This window comes from Saccopteryx leptura, chromosome 1 (assembly GCF_036850995.1).
Source record: "Saccopteryx leptura isolate mSacLep1 chromosome 1, mSacLep1_pri_phased_curated, whole genome shotgun sequence".
Lineage (NCBI taxonomy): Eukaryota > Metazoa > Chordata > Mammalia > Chiroptera > Emballonuridae > Saccopteryx > Saccopteryx leptura.
Genome location: NC_089503.1, coordinates 100,019,460 through 100,033,611, shown reverse-complemented (window position 1 = coordinate 100,033,611; position 14,152 = coordinate 100,019,460). Strand labels below are relative to the sequence as shown.

Sequence of the window (14,152 nt, the reverse complement as noted above, 5' to 3'; positions counted from 1 at the left end):
CCAGTTCACAGGAACCGCTGATATCCCTACCTGCAGTAGTGGTTGGCACAGCTGTAACCCCTGGCTGCACTGTGCTTCTCCCACAGGAGAGAAGCGAGTGGGCACTCCCAGATCCCATACCAGACTCCCCTGAGCTCTCACCAGAGTTGCCTCATTTTATAGAGAAGAAAGCTGGGTCTCAGAGGGGTTTTAGAGTGTGCCCGAAGCCACACAGCTGGTCTCTGTTACGAGATCATGCCAGGTGCTCAAGGACACACCTTGGCTAACTGAAAACCTTAATGAGCTGAGCTAGAGCCCCCGGCTTCTTCTCCAAACCTCTCCATGAGGCATGATGGTCTGGTACAGGGGCCTCTCCTTCCTCCCTCCCCCTGGCCCTCCTTACCAGATGGGAAAAAGCCACCACGTAGAAACATAACCTTTTATTGCACACAGCGCTGGGTCTTTTTTCATAGAAAAAGGTATTAACACATAAGCATCTGCAAATTGAAGCAACTCCTGGTTTTCTTGGAACAGTAAAATCGCATGCAGTGTCTCTGAGTTGGGATTCTGGTCTTTGTCAAAACCACCTAGATTGGAGGGAGGGTGAGGGTGAGGGAAAGATTGCTGAGTCTTTGTGCCTCTGTCTCAAAATAAGGTGAGAGAAATATATAGATACATAGCTGTCGATGTGCTCCTGTCTCTCTATATATGTATATATCTCTCCACGCGTATTTTGTGGGTGAGGGTGGGGTTTGACGTGAACTGTCAAATTCCTTGTGCCCTGGCTTCATGGAGAAGAAGAAAATAGTTTCATTTGTACAAAAGAGTTCTATGTACAAGCGTTCATGACTTGGGTCTTTTCCCCCCCATTGTCGGTTGGTTTTGTCTGTCCGTTTAATATAAATAATGCAGAGAAACAGCCAAGTTGGTGTCTGAGGGCCGGAGGTGCAGGTCCGAGCGCAGAGCTGCTCTTCCGGCTGTGCCCCTACACCAGGGTGTAGGACTTGGAGTAGGCCCCAGCCCCTTGTTTCTGAGATCTCCCTACGCCTGATGTGCTCATCTCGAGAAGTGAGTCCCTGGAGCCCCCCATTTTGGTGTGTGGGCCCCCGGGCCGCGGAGGCTCGGTGCTGGGAGCTGGAGGGGCAGCGCTGGGGGCAGCAGGGGGCTCAGCAGGGGTGGGACCGGATGCTGGGGGGGCCGTGCCCGCTGCGGGGGCTGGCATGGCCAGAGTCCTCTGAGGTAAGGTGGCTGTGGAGGCGGCGGCTGGGGCCCCTGGGTGTGGGAGGCCCGAGGGCTTGCTGGCAGGGTCCAGAGTCAGATGGCGAGCCTGGGTGTGGTAGGTTCGAGGCAGGTTCCGCATGGAGGCCTCTCGGGGTGGGACCACAGGACAGGGCTCACGCCCATCTGCCTTGCGGAAGAAGGCCTCCGACTTGGCATACAGGGGCAGGTTACAGTAGTCACCTGGAATCACAGAAGCAGAGGGAGTGAGAGGCAGAGCCTCTGGGGACCAACCTGTTCAACCAACTCCCTGCCCTCAATATCCTCCCTGGACTGGCGTCGGAGACCGTCCACAGGACGGGCACAGAAGAATGAGGAAAGATCAATTACTTGACCTCTCTGGGCCTTAGTTTACTCGTCTGTGAAATGGGGATAATCATATTTCCTACAGGATTACTCAAGAAGTGAATAAGATCAAGTAGAGGAAGTTTCTTGGTCCAGTGGCTGGCACACATAGCCGCTGATCAATAAAATTGATACTTATTGTTAAATGATCACTGTGGGCGGCTGTTCAGCTTCAGCTGGTAGAGAGCTCACTTCTGAGGACCAGAATTTCTCAAGAGAGTGCTAGCCATCAGAAAGCTTTCTTTATCCTGGGAAGGAAAGGGCTGTCGCTCCCTGTCGCTTCCCCACATTGAACTGATTCTGCTCTTTGAGGACCCACAGAGCAAGGCCTCCCCCTTTTTCCTATGCAGCCTTTCAGATGTCTGAGATCAGCTTCATGTCCCCCCTCCCTCTCCCTGGCCCCCTCTTCTTCCAGAGGAATGTCTCCATATCCTGACCCCTCTGCCCTTGCATGACCCTCTCCTGCGACCATGCCTCTGTGCCGTTCACTGTCCTGTGAACTCCCCTTAGATGACCTCATTCAGTCCCCACTGCCCTTATATTTTACAAGTGAGGAAATTGAGGTTCAGAGAGATTAAGTAATTTGTCAAAATTCACACAGCTGGAAGGGGTGGGGGTTCCATTCAGGGCTGCTCGTCTCCTAAATCCTGACTGCCTGTTACCCAGGCTCTTCTCTAGATGACCATGTTACCGTGGCCACTTGGCAAGGCCAGTCCCGACCAGACCAAACTAATGGTTTGACAACCTGGGCCTTGTGTGCTGTGGCCCCAACACGTGCCGATGGACTCTACCTCATATATCCCTTCTTTATTCTAGACCTGCCCCACCAACCCCAAGGGACATATGCTCTGCCTAGTCCCCTGAAGTCAGACTAGGTCACTGGCCACCATGGGCTGAGCTGCCAGGATTGCCCCTTTGGGTCTGAATTAAGTTCACCCAGCATTGAGACCAATGGCCATTGGGCAGGTGACCCCATAGGCTTCTCTTTCTATCCTGACATAGCTTCTGATTAAGGGAATGATCACTACTTAATGAGAACCTACCGTGTGCCAGGTCTGTATACTATTTCAAATGGTCATCACAGCAATGAAAAGTATATGCTATCATTTGCATTTTACAAATAAGGAAGTTGGGCAGGTTGACCCAGGACATGGACCCTGATTCGCTTGCTCCCAAGTCCTTGTTTTCGCACTTCCCCACAATGCCAAGGAGCCCCACTGAGTTGGCAGGACCAGGTGCTGTTAAGGCTAGGCCTAGCCAGTGCCCACTGGGCTCAGGGGCAGGGGACAGCAAGGGAAGTGGTCTGGGCACTCACTCTTGCTGGCCCGGTGAGGGATGGGCACCGCCACGTTTTTGCCCCGGTCTGCATCCTGGGGCTTGGGCGGGGAGGCAGTGAAGCGGCAGATGCCGGGCTCTGAGGGTGTGCTCATGGACGTCATGCTGTCGGCATTCTCGTTGGTGCCTGTAGTCATCTGGTCCGAGGAGCTGTCAGAGATGAAGCACTCAGTGATCTCGAACTTGGCGTGCTGCAGCTGCTCCTCCAGCTTGGCGTGCTCATAGGCCCGGGCCAGCTCCTCGTAGGTGGAAGAAGCACTCTCTGTGGACACCATGCTGTTCCGTCCTTTGTCTGGGGAGAAGAAAGGCATAGAGTTAAGAAACAACAAGTGGGTTACGGGAAGAAGAGTGTACACGAGACAAGACTGAGCTGTTCCCCTCCCCCTGACCCCAGCAGCCATCTGAAAGCATGGCCATAGATGTACCAGGCTCCGAAGACCCTGCTCCCCACCCCCTCCCTGTGAAGGCAGTGGTGCTGGCAGAATTGGGATCTTTGGCTAATGAAGGGCAAGCACCTTTCATTTCCTGAAAATAAGCAACTGCCCAGAACACTCAGCCCTTTCTCCAACCAATGTCATGTGCACTGTTTTCTCTGATGTTTTTGGGGAAAACAACTTGCAGTCCTTGACCAGGTGAGCTCAGTAAGGTCCAGTGTTTTCATCATAGCCACACAGTGAGTCAGTGACCAGCTGGGAAGGAAACTGACCTGTGTCTCGGCCCCCAGGGCTGGGGAATAGGAATCGGGAAAGTGGAAGGTGGAGCTGGGTGTGGGGGAACTGGGAGAGTGACCAGGACACAGGCAGGGCCCCAGTCTCACCTGTATCCTGCGAGAGACTTGCGCTGTAGCTGTCACTTTCAGTGACAGTGACACCGTGCTGGGAGCCCACAGTGCGCCAGTCAGAGGTGAGGGTGCGGGCAGGCGTGGAGGCCTGGCACTTGGTTAGAGTCCACTGGCTTGAGTATCGGTTCCGGGTACTGTGGGCTGACTTCACATTCTTCCTGGACACAGGATCTACACGAAGGAGGCAAGAGCGAGCACTCTCAAGCTGAGGGCACCTGGGCTTGGGCAGAGAGGGCGGTAGGGAGCAAGGGAGGAGGCAGAAGCAGCCAAAGAACTCCCTTGGGAATGCTGGGCATGTGGCCTTTTCTGACCATACAGCTGGCCCCCAAGGAGAGGAGCGAGAGTGTCTAGGCAGGGGGACAGTGGGCGGCATCCTGGTCTTCTCTGCCTACCCCATCTTTTCCTTCAGCCTGGGAAGAATGCCACCTCTAATCCTGCTGCTTCCTGACTGCGCAACTGTCCTCTACACTCAGCAGGCATCCCCAAACTACGGCCCGCGGGCCGCATGTGGCCCCCTGAAACCATTTATACAGCTCCCGCTGCACTTCCGAAAAGGGGCACCTCTTTCACTGGTGGTCAGTGAGAAGAGCACTGTATGTGGCAGCCCCCCAACGGTCTGAGGGACAGTGAACTGGCCCCCTGTGTAAAAAGTTTGGGGACCCCTGCTACAGTCCTTGATGTATTCTAGTCTTACGTCCAGAGTTACAGTGTTAGAGGCAGAAGGCCTTGAGGGCAAGAACATCCAACCCTCTCAACATTTTTAGGTAAGGAAGCCAAGGCTCAGAGATATAAAGTTTGTTATGTTCCCAAGGTCACACAGCAAATCTGCAGTGAAGGTGTCCAGACTGTAATGCCAGTGCTCTTTCCATTCTCCCACGCTGTTCCTCCCACTTTTCTATCATTACTGTTTTTTATATCACCAATGCCCCATGCTGTGCCCAAGACACACTGTTTGGGAAGAGGGCTGTTTCCCTGGGGGTCATGCATACTGGTGCCTGGCCGGATGTCAGACATATCGATGAGGGGTCCTGTGCTCTGGATGAGGGCTGGGTGGTGCAAGGAGACACCAGTACAGAAGCTCTGTGGGTTGACAGCTTGACTGAATTCAGCATCCGCCACAGGGATGGTGGCTTTGTCATCTCCTGGGGGGAAAAGAACAATCAATAGGACTCCTTCCCTTGGGCGCCATCTTTAATTCCCAAATGTCTCTTTGTCTTTATCCAATGCTGAGGCCCAGGAAGGACAGGATAATTCTCTCTTAGAGAAAGAAACAACCCTTGAGAGAAACTGCAATGCATTCAAGTTTGTTGAGTTGTCGACAGGGCTTCAGTTAGAACCCTGGGCAAGGCTGTGAGGGTTGGTGGTAGCCCTTTGTGTGCTGTGGCTGGGGAAGCACACTCAGAGCAGGACAGAGAGCTTGTGGCTCCTGCTACTCACCCAGCTGCTTGATACCTTCTTTGTCTTCAATTAGCAGCTGGACCCTGGGGATGTCGATGTGTAGCCGCGGGCCCTGGGGTGGCCCCTTCACAGGGGTGTCAAAGCTTCGGTTGTTCTTGCTGTGGGGAGAAGGGTTAGAGGTGGGTGACTCAGCAGCCATAAGGGATGGGGGAGGAGTTTTATAGGCTTGGCGGGGTGGCGGTGGGGTGGGGGGAGGAAGAGAAGAGGGAGAGGAAGCAGCTCTATGAAACCCACCTTATCAACATTTCTGCCAAGCTCTTTGCATCTGCAAAACAGTAGAAAGAGAGGCTGGGTGAGAATGGAGTTTGAGTAGGATCAGAATTGGAAGAGGTGTGGGGACAAGGTGGGAGAATTCCCTAAATTGGGGCCCAGTCTGGTCTCCTGGGAAGAAGAGAGAGGAATGTAAGGAGCCCTAAAACAGTCTAAAACATGATAAGGTCTCACTGTTTCCAATTCAGGATTTGGCTCAGGTCTGTTTTCATTTCCTCAGAGTTTTATTTAATACAAAGGTCCTTCCCAAAGAAGAGGGTCTATAAAAAACTCCATTTGCTTCCTGAATTAACTTTAATTAAACAAGACACCAGAGCAGGCTGTAAATGGGCATGAATGGTAGGTCTATCCTTTGTTTTGTGTTTGGGAGAGGAGAGAGTGGAAGATGGAGTAGAGGTGGCCAATGGGTAGCCCCAGATGACTATCAACTAAAAGGCTTCACTTCCTCCTCTAGAGCAGGGGTCCCCAAACTACGGCCCGCGGGCCACATGCGGCCCCCTGAGGCCATTTATCCAGCCCCCGCCGCACTTCCGGAAGGGGCACCTCTTTCATTGGTGGTCAATGAGAGGAGCATAGTTCCCATTGAAATACTGGTCAGTTTGTTGATTTAAATTTACTTGTTCTTTATTTTAAATATTGTATTTGTTCCCGTTTTGTTTTTTTTTACTTTAAAATAAGATCTGTGCAGTGTGCATAGGGATTTGTTCATAGTTTTTTTTTATAATCTGGCCCTCCAATGGTCTGAGGGACAGTGAACTGGCCCCCTGTGTAAAAAGTTTGGGGACCCCTGCTCTAGAGCATCTATCTATTCCTTAAAAAAAAATCCATGGATGGGTTTGGGCCCCCTGTTTTATTTCAGAGTGTCCTTGAATAGAATTAGGACTCTCAGGTTAGACATTGGTGAGAGAGGAGAAGCAAAGGTCCTGGTTAATCCATTAGACTGCTGATAACTGAGAATGATCTGTCAGAGTGAGTCTAGTTTGCATGCATTCATCCAAGCACCCAACTACCACCCATTCACCCATTCATTACTAATCCTAATATGTGTTACTCCACCCATCCAACTATTCACACACTTAACTACTCACCCATCCAAATGTTCATCCATCATCCATCAATTTAACTACCCAGTCATCCATCTATTCAACCATCAACCCATCCAACTATTTCTCCAACCATCCATCCAATTATGCATTCATCTATTCAACCATTCCATCTATCAATCCAAATATACATCTATACATCCAAGCATCCATTCAATCATCAATATATCCAATCATCCATTTATCCAACCAACCATTCATTTACTCATTGAACCAGCTATCCATCTACCCATCCATTCATCCATCCATCCATCCATCCACTTCTCCATCCATCTATCCATACAACCATCATCCATTTAATTATCTATCAGTCAAACCTTTTATTCAACTATTCTTCCAACCATCCTTCTATCTATACATCCTTCCATCCAACCATCCAATCAACTATCTAATCATCCAATCAATCATCTAACCACTCATCCATCCAATTATCCAACCAACCAGCCAATCACCCATCCATTCATCTATTCACCCATCTAACAACCATCCAGCCATCCTCTGAACCATCCATTCAACCAACTCCTAAACACCCTATGCAGTGTTAGTCATTCCCTCTTCTATGCTATCATTACATCCTGGCTTCTCATATTAGAATATGAACTCTGTAAGGGCATGGATTGTATCTTCTCCATTTGTCTTTTTATCTCCAATATCTGGCAGTATCTACAATACAGCAAATACTCAATAGTGATGAACATTTATTTATTAATCAACTAGTAGATGCCAGACACTATACAAATCAAGGTAAATCAGACTCACTCATCCCAGGCTGCACTATTGGGCAATGGGTCAGGAGATGCTATTCAAAATATTTAAAAACTGATGTGGCATAGAAACTGTCCAGTCATAACTGAGCAAGGTCCTGGAAAACACCTGCATGATAGTCACCAGTGGCAGGGTCCTAGAAAAGTCACAAGGATCCTGTGGGAGAGAATGGTAAATCTGGGGTGAAGGGAGCAAGATCTATTTACCACCAACATGGACATGTTTAAATCTTTCAATAAGCAATATGGCTTTACCAGTGTGAATCTCTAAAATCAGCCCTGGTTAGGTCAGGCACAACGTCCTGGGGGCAGAAAGGAGGGAGCAGTGAACACTAAGGAGGTTTTAGGAGGTTAGAGAGGCAGCTCTCTTCTCAAGGGGTAACAGGCACTCTCTCTTCCCCTGCTGTGAGCCAGGGCAGGTGGCCAGTGGGGCTGAGGGTCAACACCCCTGCCCAGGAAGCCCACAGGAAGGAGACCTCCCCACCTCGGAGCCGCTTCAGCCGCTTCTCCTTCCTCTTCTTCCGTACAATGAAGAGCAGAGCCACCCCCAGCGTGGCCAGGATGACTGGGCAGCCGATGGTGAACAGCTTCTTCACGTCGTCCCCCTCACCTTGAGCAGACTTGATGGGAGGGATGGTGCCTGAGTGGGTTGAAGACAGGAGTAATGTGTCCCCTATGAGTTGGGTGCTATGCAGATTCCCATGAGCAGAAGAGCCCTTTGACCTTTCTTGCTGCCCTTGTTCTCACTCTGAGCTCCACTTCCTGATGCAGAGCTCTGCCCTTCTCCTCTGCTCCCACAAATTCTGGTCCCATTAGGATAGCTATGAACAGTTGGGTAGTTTTATACTACATTTTGATATTGATGACTCCTGGGCCTGTTTTAAAATCATCCCCAAATCTCTCAGAGTCTCTTGCCTGTTGGAGTTCGAGTTCAGCGTTCATTCCTAAAGGGTGGCATGATGGGCCTAGAGTCCCACACCCAGCTGGTAAGGTAGGGAGGGGAAGGAGAGACGGTGAAAATCTCAATTAGAGAGTAGTCAGGGCAGTAGGATCCTGGGTTCTCTTCCCCAGGTAAAAACAAAAGCCACTAGAAACCCTGCATCTTTTCCGTGATCCCCACTCCCATGGGCAGGGTCTGCTGGCCTCGGGTCCCTGCAGTGAGCAGTGACAGTCTCCTGCTGACAGGGCCTCTGCCAGGCACTGGTCTTTCCTGTTCCAAAGCCTCACCTAAGAGTTCTCTCCTTCATGAAACCTTTCCTGTTTGAGGTCATCCCCTTCTGGTACCACTTTGTTCTGTTTCCTTACCACCCAGGTAGACTTAATGTAGCTTGTGGCCACTGGTCCCTGTGAATGCAGCCTTCTGTACACCTTTAATGTATGTGTGCCCGCGTGTGCGTGCATGTGTTCATGTGTGCATGTGCGAGCATGCATGTGTGTTGACACTCATGTGTGAGGTGTCACTGTGGGGCAGACACCAATTAGTGCTCACCAGATATCCATGTGTTCGCCTAGACTTCCCAGTTTCCTGGCAGTTAGATTAGAACCGTGTGACTAGTTCTGGACAACAGGAGGTCAATAAAGTCATGAGTATCCCCTTCTTGATACATATTAAGAACTGGTGTGCTTAGGCCCTGGCCAGTTGGCTAAGTGGTAGAGCATGGGCCCAGTGTATGGATGTCCCGGGTTTGATTCCTAGTCACGGTACACAGGAGAAGTGACCATCTGCTTCTCCACTCCCCCTTCTCTCTCTCTCTCTCTCCCCCTTCTCTCTCTCTCTCTCTCTCTTCCTCTTCTGTAGGTAGGGCTTGGTTGGAGCAAGTTGACCCTGGGCACTGAGAATGGCTCCATGGCCTGCCTAAGGTGCTAAAATAGCTCAGTTGCTGAGCAACTACCCCAGATGAGCAGAGTATTGCCCGCCCGGTTTGGGGCTTGCATGGTGGATCCCAGTTGGGGCTCCTGTGGAAGTCTATCTTTCTGCCTCCCTGCTTCTCACTTAAAAAAAAATTTAAAAAGCCTGACCAGACGGTGGTGCAGTGGATAGAGCACTGGACTGGGATGTGGAAGCACCCAGGTTCGAGACCCCGAGGTCGCCAGCTTGAGTGTGGGCTCATCTGGTTTGAGCAAAGCTTACCAGCTTGGACTCAAGGTCAATGGCTTGAGCAGGGGGTTGCTCTGTCTGCTGAAGGCCCACAGTCAAGGCACATATGAGAAAGCAATCAATGAACAACTAAGGTGTCGCAATGAAAAACTGATGATTGATGCTTCTTATCTCTCTCCATTCCTGTCTGTCTGTCCCTATCTATCCCTCTCTCTGACTCTCTCTCTGTCTCTGTTAAAAAAAAAAAAGAACTGGAGATGACATCAGAGTAATGGCGGGGTAGGAAGCGATACTGATAAATCTCCCCCAAAACTCAACAAGATCTTCAACCAGAAACAGAAGAACCTACCCTTGGAGCCTCCAGATATTTTGCAATACACCTGAAGGTATGGTCAAATGAAAAATTGGCTAAATATATAACCAAACCTCGAAGGAAATAGGGAGTAAGAAATGCTCCACCTTCCTCACTAACCTAAACAGGGCGGCTTTCACTGGGAACTGAGAATATAGAAACTGAGGCGGGAAAAGGGGGTGAATAGATCCAGGCCACGGCACAAACGGCCGAACCAGGCTGTGGCATGGAGATCCAAGCCGAGGAAAAACTGTTCCTGTGGCAACCCGGGCAATACAAGCTAACACTCGCGCCAAACCCAGACAAAGAAAGACAAGTGGGGCAGCCATTTTCCCCGATCCCCTGGTCAGTGCATGCAGATAGTGGGCAAGAGATTCCTTCCAAAGCCCCGGGAGTGAGTGCCCGTGTTATCCCACAGAGAGGCAGAGTCAGAGGCCTTTGTGTGGGCCGAAAGCGGAACCGCCCCAGCACCCTGAAAAAGCCACGCACGGGGAGGGAGCGAGAACTAATTCCAATGCTGGAACTTTTCCGTGCGGGTGGGGGTTTCACTCAGAGGGTGAGGCTGCCAGCCTGATATCCTGGTCTGCGCATGCAGATAGTGAGTGAGAGATTCCTCCGAGTGCCTCGTCAGTGCATGCCCGTGTTATCCCACAGAGGAGCAGAGTCAGGGGCCTTTGTGTGGACCAAAAGCGGCATCTCGGGCTGCCCTAGCGCCTTGAAAAAGCCGCGCACGGGGATGGAGCGAGAGCCAATTCCAACGCTGGAACTTTTCCATGCAGGTGGGGGTTTCACTCAGAGTGTGAGACTGCTGGCCTGATATCCTGGACTGTGTGCGCAGATAGTGAGCGAGAGTTTCCTCCAAGCGCCCCAGGAGTGGGCGCCCGCCCGTGTTACCGGACAGAGTGGCAGAGCCAGAGGTCTTTGAGTGGGTGGAAGCCCCGCCTGATTATGCTAGCAGCTCTGACTGACTGAGCCTTACCCAGAGCCCTGTGCTGAGTGGGAATAGAGTGGGGAGTTGCCAGCTCTTTGAACCTCTTACTATCCAGGCAGAGGCAGCAGCAACCCCATAGCTGGATTATCAGGCTACTAATTGAAGAAGGAAAGACTAGGAGAAAGGCTCCAGGAACATGGACTCTTTCACTGGCAGAGCCTATAAATGCTAATGAGCCTCGACTGCCGAGACTAAAGCACAATACATGACATCGCCATAGAGACTTATCAACTGCAAACCTCTACCTGAGCGTGCCAAAGGGGCAGAACCCGGGGTACAGAGTCACCGACCAGGAAGAGGAAGAGAAAAGAAAAAGCAAGAAGATAACCTCTCAAAATCAAGAATAATCCGCAGACTTTATAACCTATCCCATTTTATTATATTTGTTCGTTTGTTTCTCTTATCTTCATTCTTGATATTTTTTTTTCCTCCTCCAATTTGGTCAATTAACTCTCTGCTGGTCTTACTCTCTCCTCTCCTTAAACTACACTACCCATAAGTGTTACATCTCCTATTATCCTTTCTTTCCTCTTCCTTTCTCTCTATGAGGGTTGCACTCCAAAACCCTTAACTCTCTCTCTCTCTCCTCTTTTTTCTTTTTTCTTCTTTTAGTGGTTCCCTCTTTTTTTTCTCTCTCTCTTTCTTTTCTCCCTCTATATTAGTTTCTTCCTTTCTCCTTTACATCTCCTCTCATTCAAACCTCAATAATGAACAAATTATCTTATCTGGGACTCAAACTTATGTTTGTGGCATTTTGGGGGTTTTTTACTTCACCTTTTTAACTCACTAGCAGTGCTCCCATCCCTGGCTCTCCATTTTATCTAGTTCTTGTTCCACTAAATACAATAGTAATTTTTTAATTTGTCCCCCCATTTTCCTGTTTCCCTCTTATTCCTCTCATCATAACTCTTAGTCAACCAACACCTAGAAGCAAATCATTTTATTCTTGACCCAAATTTTTTCCTTATTTGCTTTTTGTGGGTCAATACCCCCTTCTTTTTTCTTTTTTCTTTTTTTTCCCCCTTTATTACTTTTCCCCAATTCAGGCCCTCCATTACAGGCATTGTTTGTTCTATTTAATACAATATAATTCACAGTTCACCACAAGATTTTCTCAAGAAAGAGGGGAGAGGAAAGGAGAGGAAAAAAGGAGGGGGGGAATAATTTCCTTTTTTAAAATTTTTATTTTAATGTATTTTTCTTTATTTCATTATTAATTTTTTTTAAAAAACAACTCTTCGATTTTTTATTTTTTTAACTTTTTATTCTTTATTAAATCTCATTAATACTATCAACAAAACCACCCTCAGATGCCGTTAAGGAAGAGAAAATTGAATATCATGGATACAAAAGAAAGAGAGGTAACACAGCTAGATGAGGAAAAAATCTATGGAGAAAAAATTTAATATATTGGAAACCTTGGAGCTAAATGACAGAGAATTCAAGATAGAAATCCTAAAAATCCTCCGAGATATATAAGAAAACACAGAAAGGCAATTTAGGGAGCTCAGAAAACAACTCAATGAACACAAAGAATATATTTCCAAGGAAATTGAAACTATAAAAACAAATCAAACAGAGATGAAAAACTCAATTCACGAGCTGAAAAACGAGGTAACAAGCTTAGCTAATAGAACAGGCCAGATAGAAGAGAGGATTAGTGAAATAGAAGACAAGCAACTTGAGGCACAACAGAGAGAAGAGACTCAAAAATTAAAAAAAATGAGATAGCCCTACAAGAATTATCTGACTCCATCAAAAAGAATAACATAAGAATAATAGGTATATCAGAGGGAGAAGAGAGAGAAAATGGAATGGAGAACATACTCAAACAAATAATAGATGAGAACTTCCCAAGCCTGTGGAAAGAACTAAAGCCTCAAATTCAAGAAGCAAAACAGAACTCCGAGTTTTCTTAACTCCAACAAACCTACTCCAAGGCACATCATAATGAAATTGGCACAATCCAATGGCAAAGAAAAAAATTCTCAAGGCAGCCAGGGAAAAGAAGAATACAACATATAAAGGAAGGCACATTAGATTATCATCAGATTTCTCAGCAGAAACTCTACAAGCTAGAAGAGAGTGGACCCCAATATTTAAAGTCCTGAAAGAGAGGAACTTTCAGCCACGAATACTATACCCATCAAAGCTATCCTTCAAATATGAAGGAGAAATAAAAACATTCACAGATAAAGAAAAGATGAGGGAATTTATCATCAGAAAACCCCCACTCCAGGAATTACTAAAGGGGGTTCTCCAATCAGATACAAAGAACAACAACAACAAAAAACAAAGCCACAAGTAAAAGCTCCAAGAAGAACACAATAAAACCAAATTTAAACTGTGACAACAACAAAAAGAAAGGGGGGGGGGAGAGGATGGAGATTAACAGTAGCAAAGGACGATGGAGTGCAAAAGTACTCACAAAATAGTGTGCTACAATGAACAGCGTAGGAACCCTTTTCATTACTTAAAGGTAACCACCATTGAAAAAACCACCACAGAAGCACATGAGATAAAAAAGATAGCAACAGAGGAAAGATGTATGGAATACAACCAAATAAAAACAAAAGATAGAAAAATGAAAGAGAAGGATCAAACAAGACACAAAACTAACAGAAAGCAATATATAAAATGGCAATAGGGAACTCACAAATGTCAATAATTACACTAAATGTAAACGGATTAAACTCACCAATAAAAAGGCACAGAGTAGCAGAATGGATTAAAAAAGAAAATCCAACTGTATGCTGCCTACAGGAAACTCATCTAAGTAACAAGGATAAAAACAAATTCAAAGTGAAAGGCTGGAAAACAATACTCCAAGCAAATAACATCCAAAAAAAAGCAGGTGTAGCAATACTCATATCGGATAATGCTGACTACAAAACAGGAAAAGTACTCAGAGACAAAAATGGCCATTTCATAATGGCTAAGGGGACACTGAATCAAGAAGACATAACAATTCTTAATATATATGCACCAAACCAAGGAGCACCAAAATATATAAGACAGCTACTTATTGATCTTAAAACAAAAACTGACAAAAACACAATCATACTTGGAGACCTCAATACACCGCTGACGGCTCTAGATCGGTCATCCAAACAGAGAATCAACAGACATAGTGGCCTTAAACAAAACACTAGAGCACCTGGATATGATAGACATCTACAGGACATTTCATCCCAAAGTGACTGAGTATACATTTTTCTCCAGTGTACATGGATCATTCTCAAGAATTGACCATATGTTGGGCCACAAAAACAACATCAGCAAATTCAGAAAAATCGAAGTTGTACCAAGCATATTTTCTGATCATAAAGCCTTGAAAC

General features: G+C 47.5%; 1 protein-coding gene across 2 annotated transcripts in view; it reads right to left on the bottom strand.

The window, feature by feature from the left end:
* Nucleotides 1-430: 430 nt before the first annotated feature.
* DSCAML1 (DS cell adhesion molecule like 1) overlaps nucleotides 431-14,152 on the bottom strand; it is a 380,712-nt gene continuing 366,990 nt past the window's right edge. For both annotated transcript variants that reach the window (XM_066372545.1, XM_066372542.1), the window contains 7 exons: nucleotides 7,858-8,013; nucleotides 5,471-5,501; nucleotides 5,216-5,334; nucleotides 4,768-4,920; nucleotides 3,755-3,949; nucleotides 2,918-3,229; nucleotides 431-1,440 (listed from right to left, as the gene is read on the bottom strand). In XM_066372545.1, coding sequence (XP_066228642.1) covers nucleotides 965-1,440; nucleotides 2,918-3,229; nucleotides 3,755-3,949; nucleotides 4,768-4,920; nucleotides 5,216-5,334; nucleotides 5,471-5,501; nucleotides 7,858-8,013 — 1,442 coding nt within the window. In that variant the 3' untranslated portion in view covers nucleotides 431-964. The remainder of the gene's footprint in view (nucleotides 1,441-2,917; nucleotides 3,230-3,754; nucleotides 3,950-4,767; nucleotides 4,921-5,215; nucleotides 5,335-5,470; nucleotides 5,502-7,857; nucleotides 8,014-14,152) is intronic.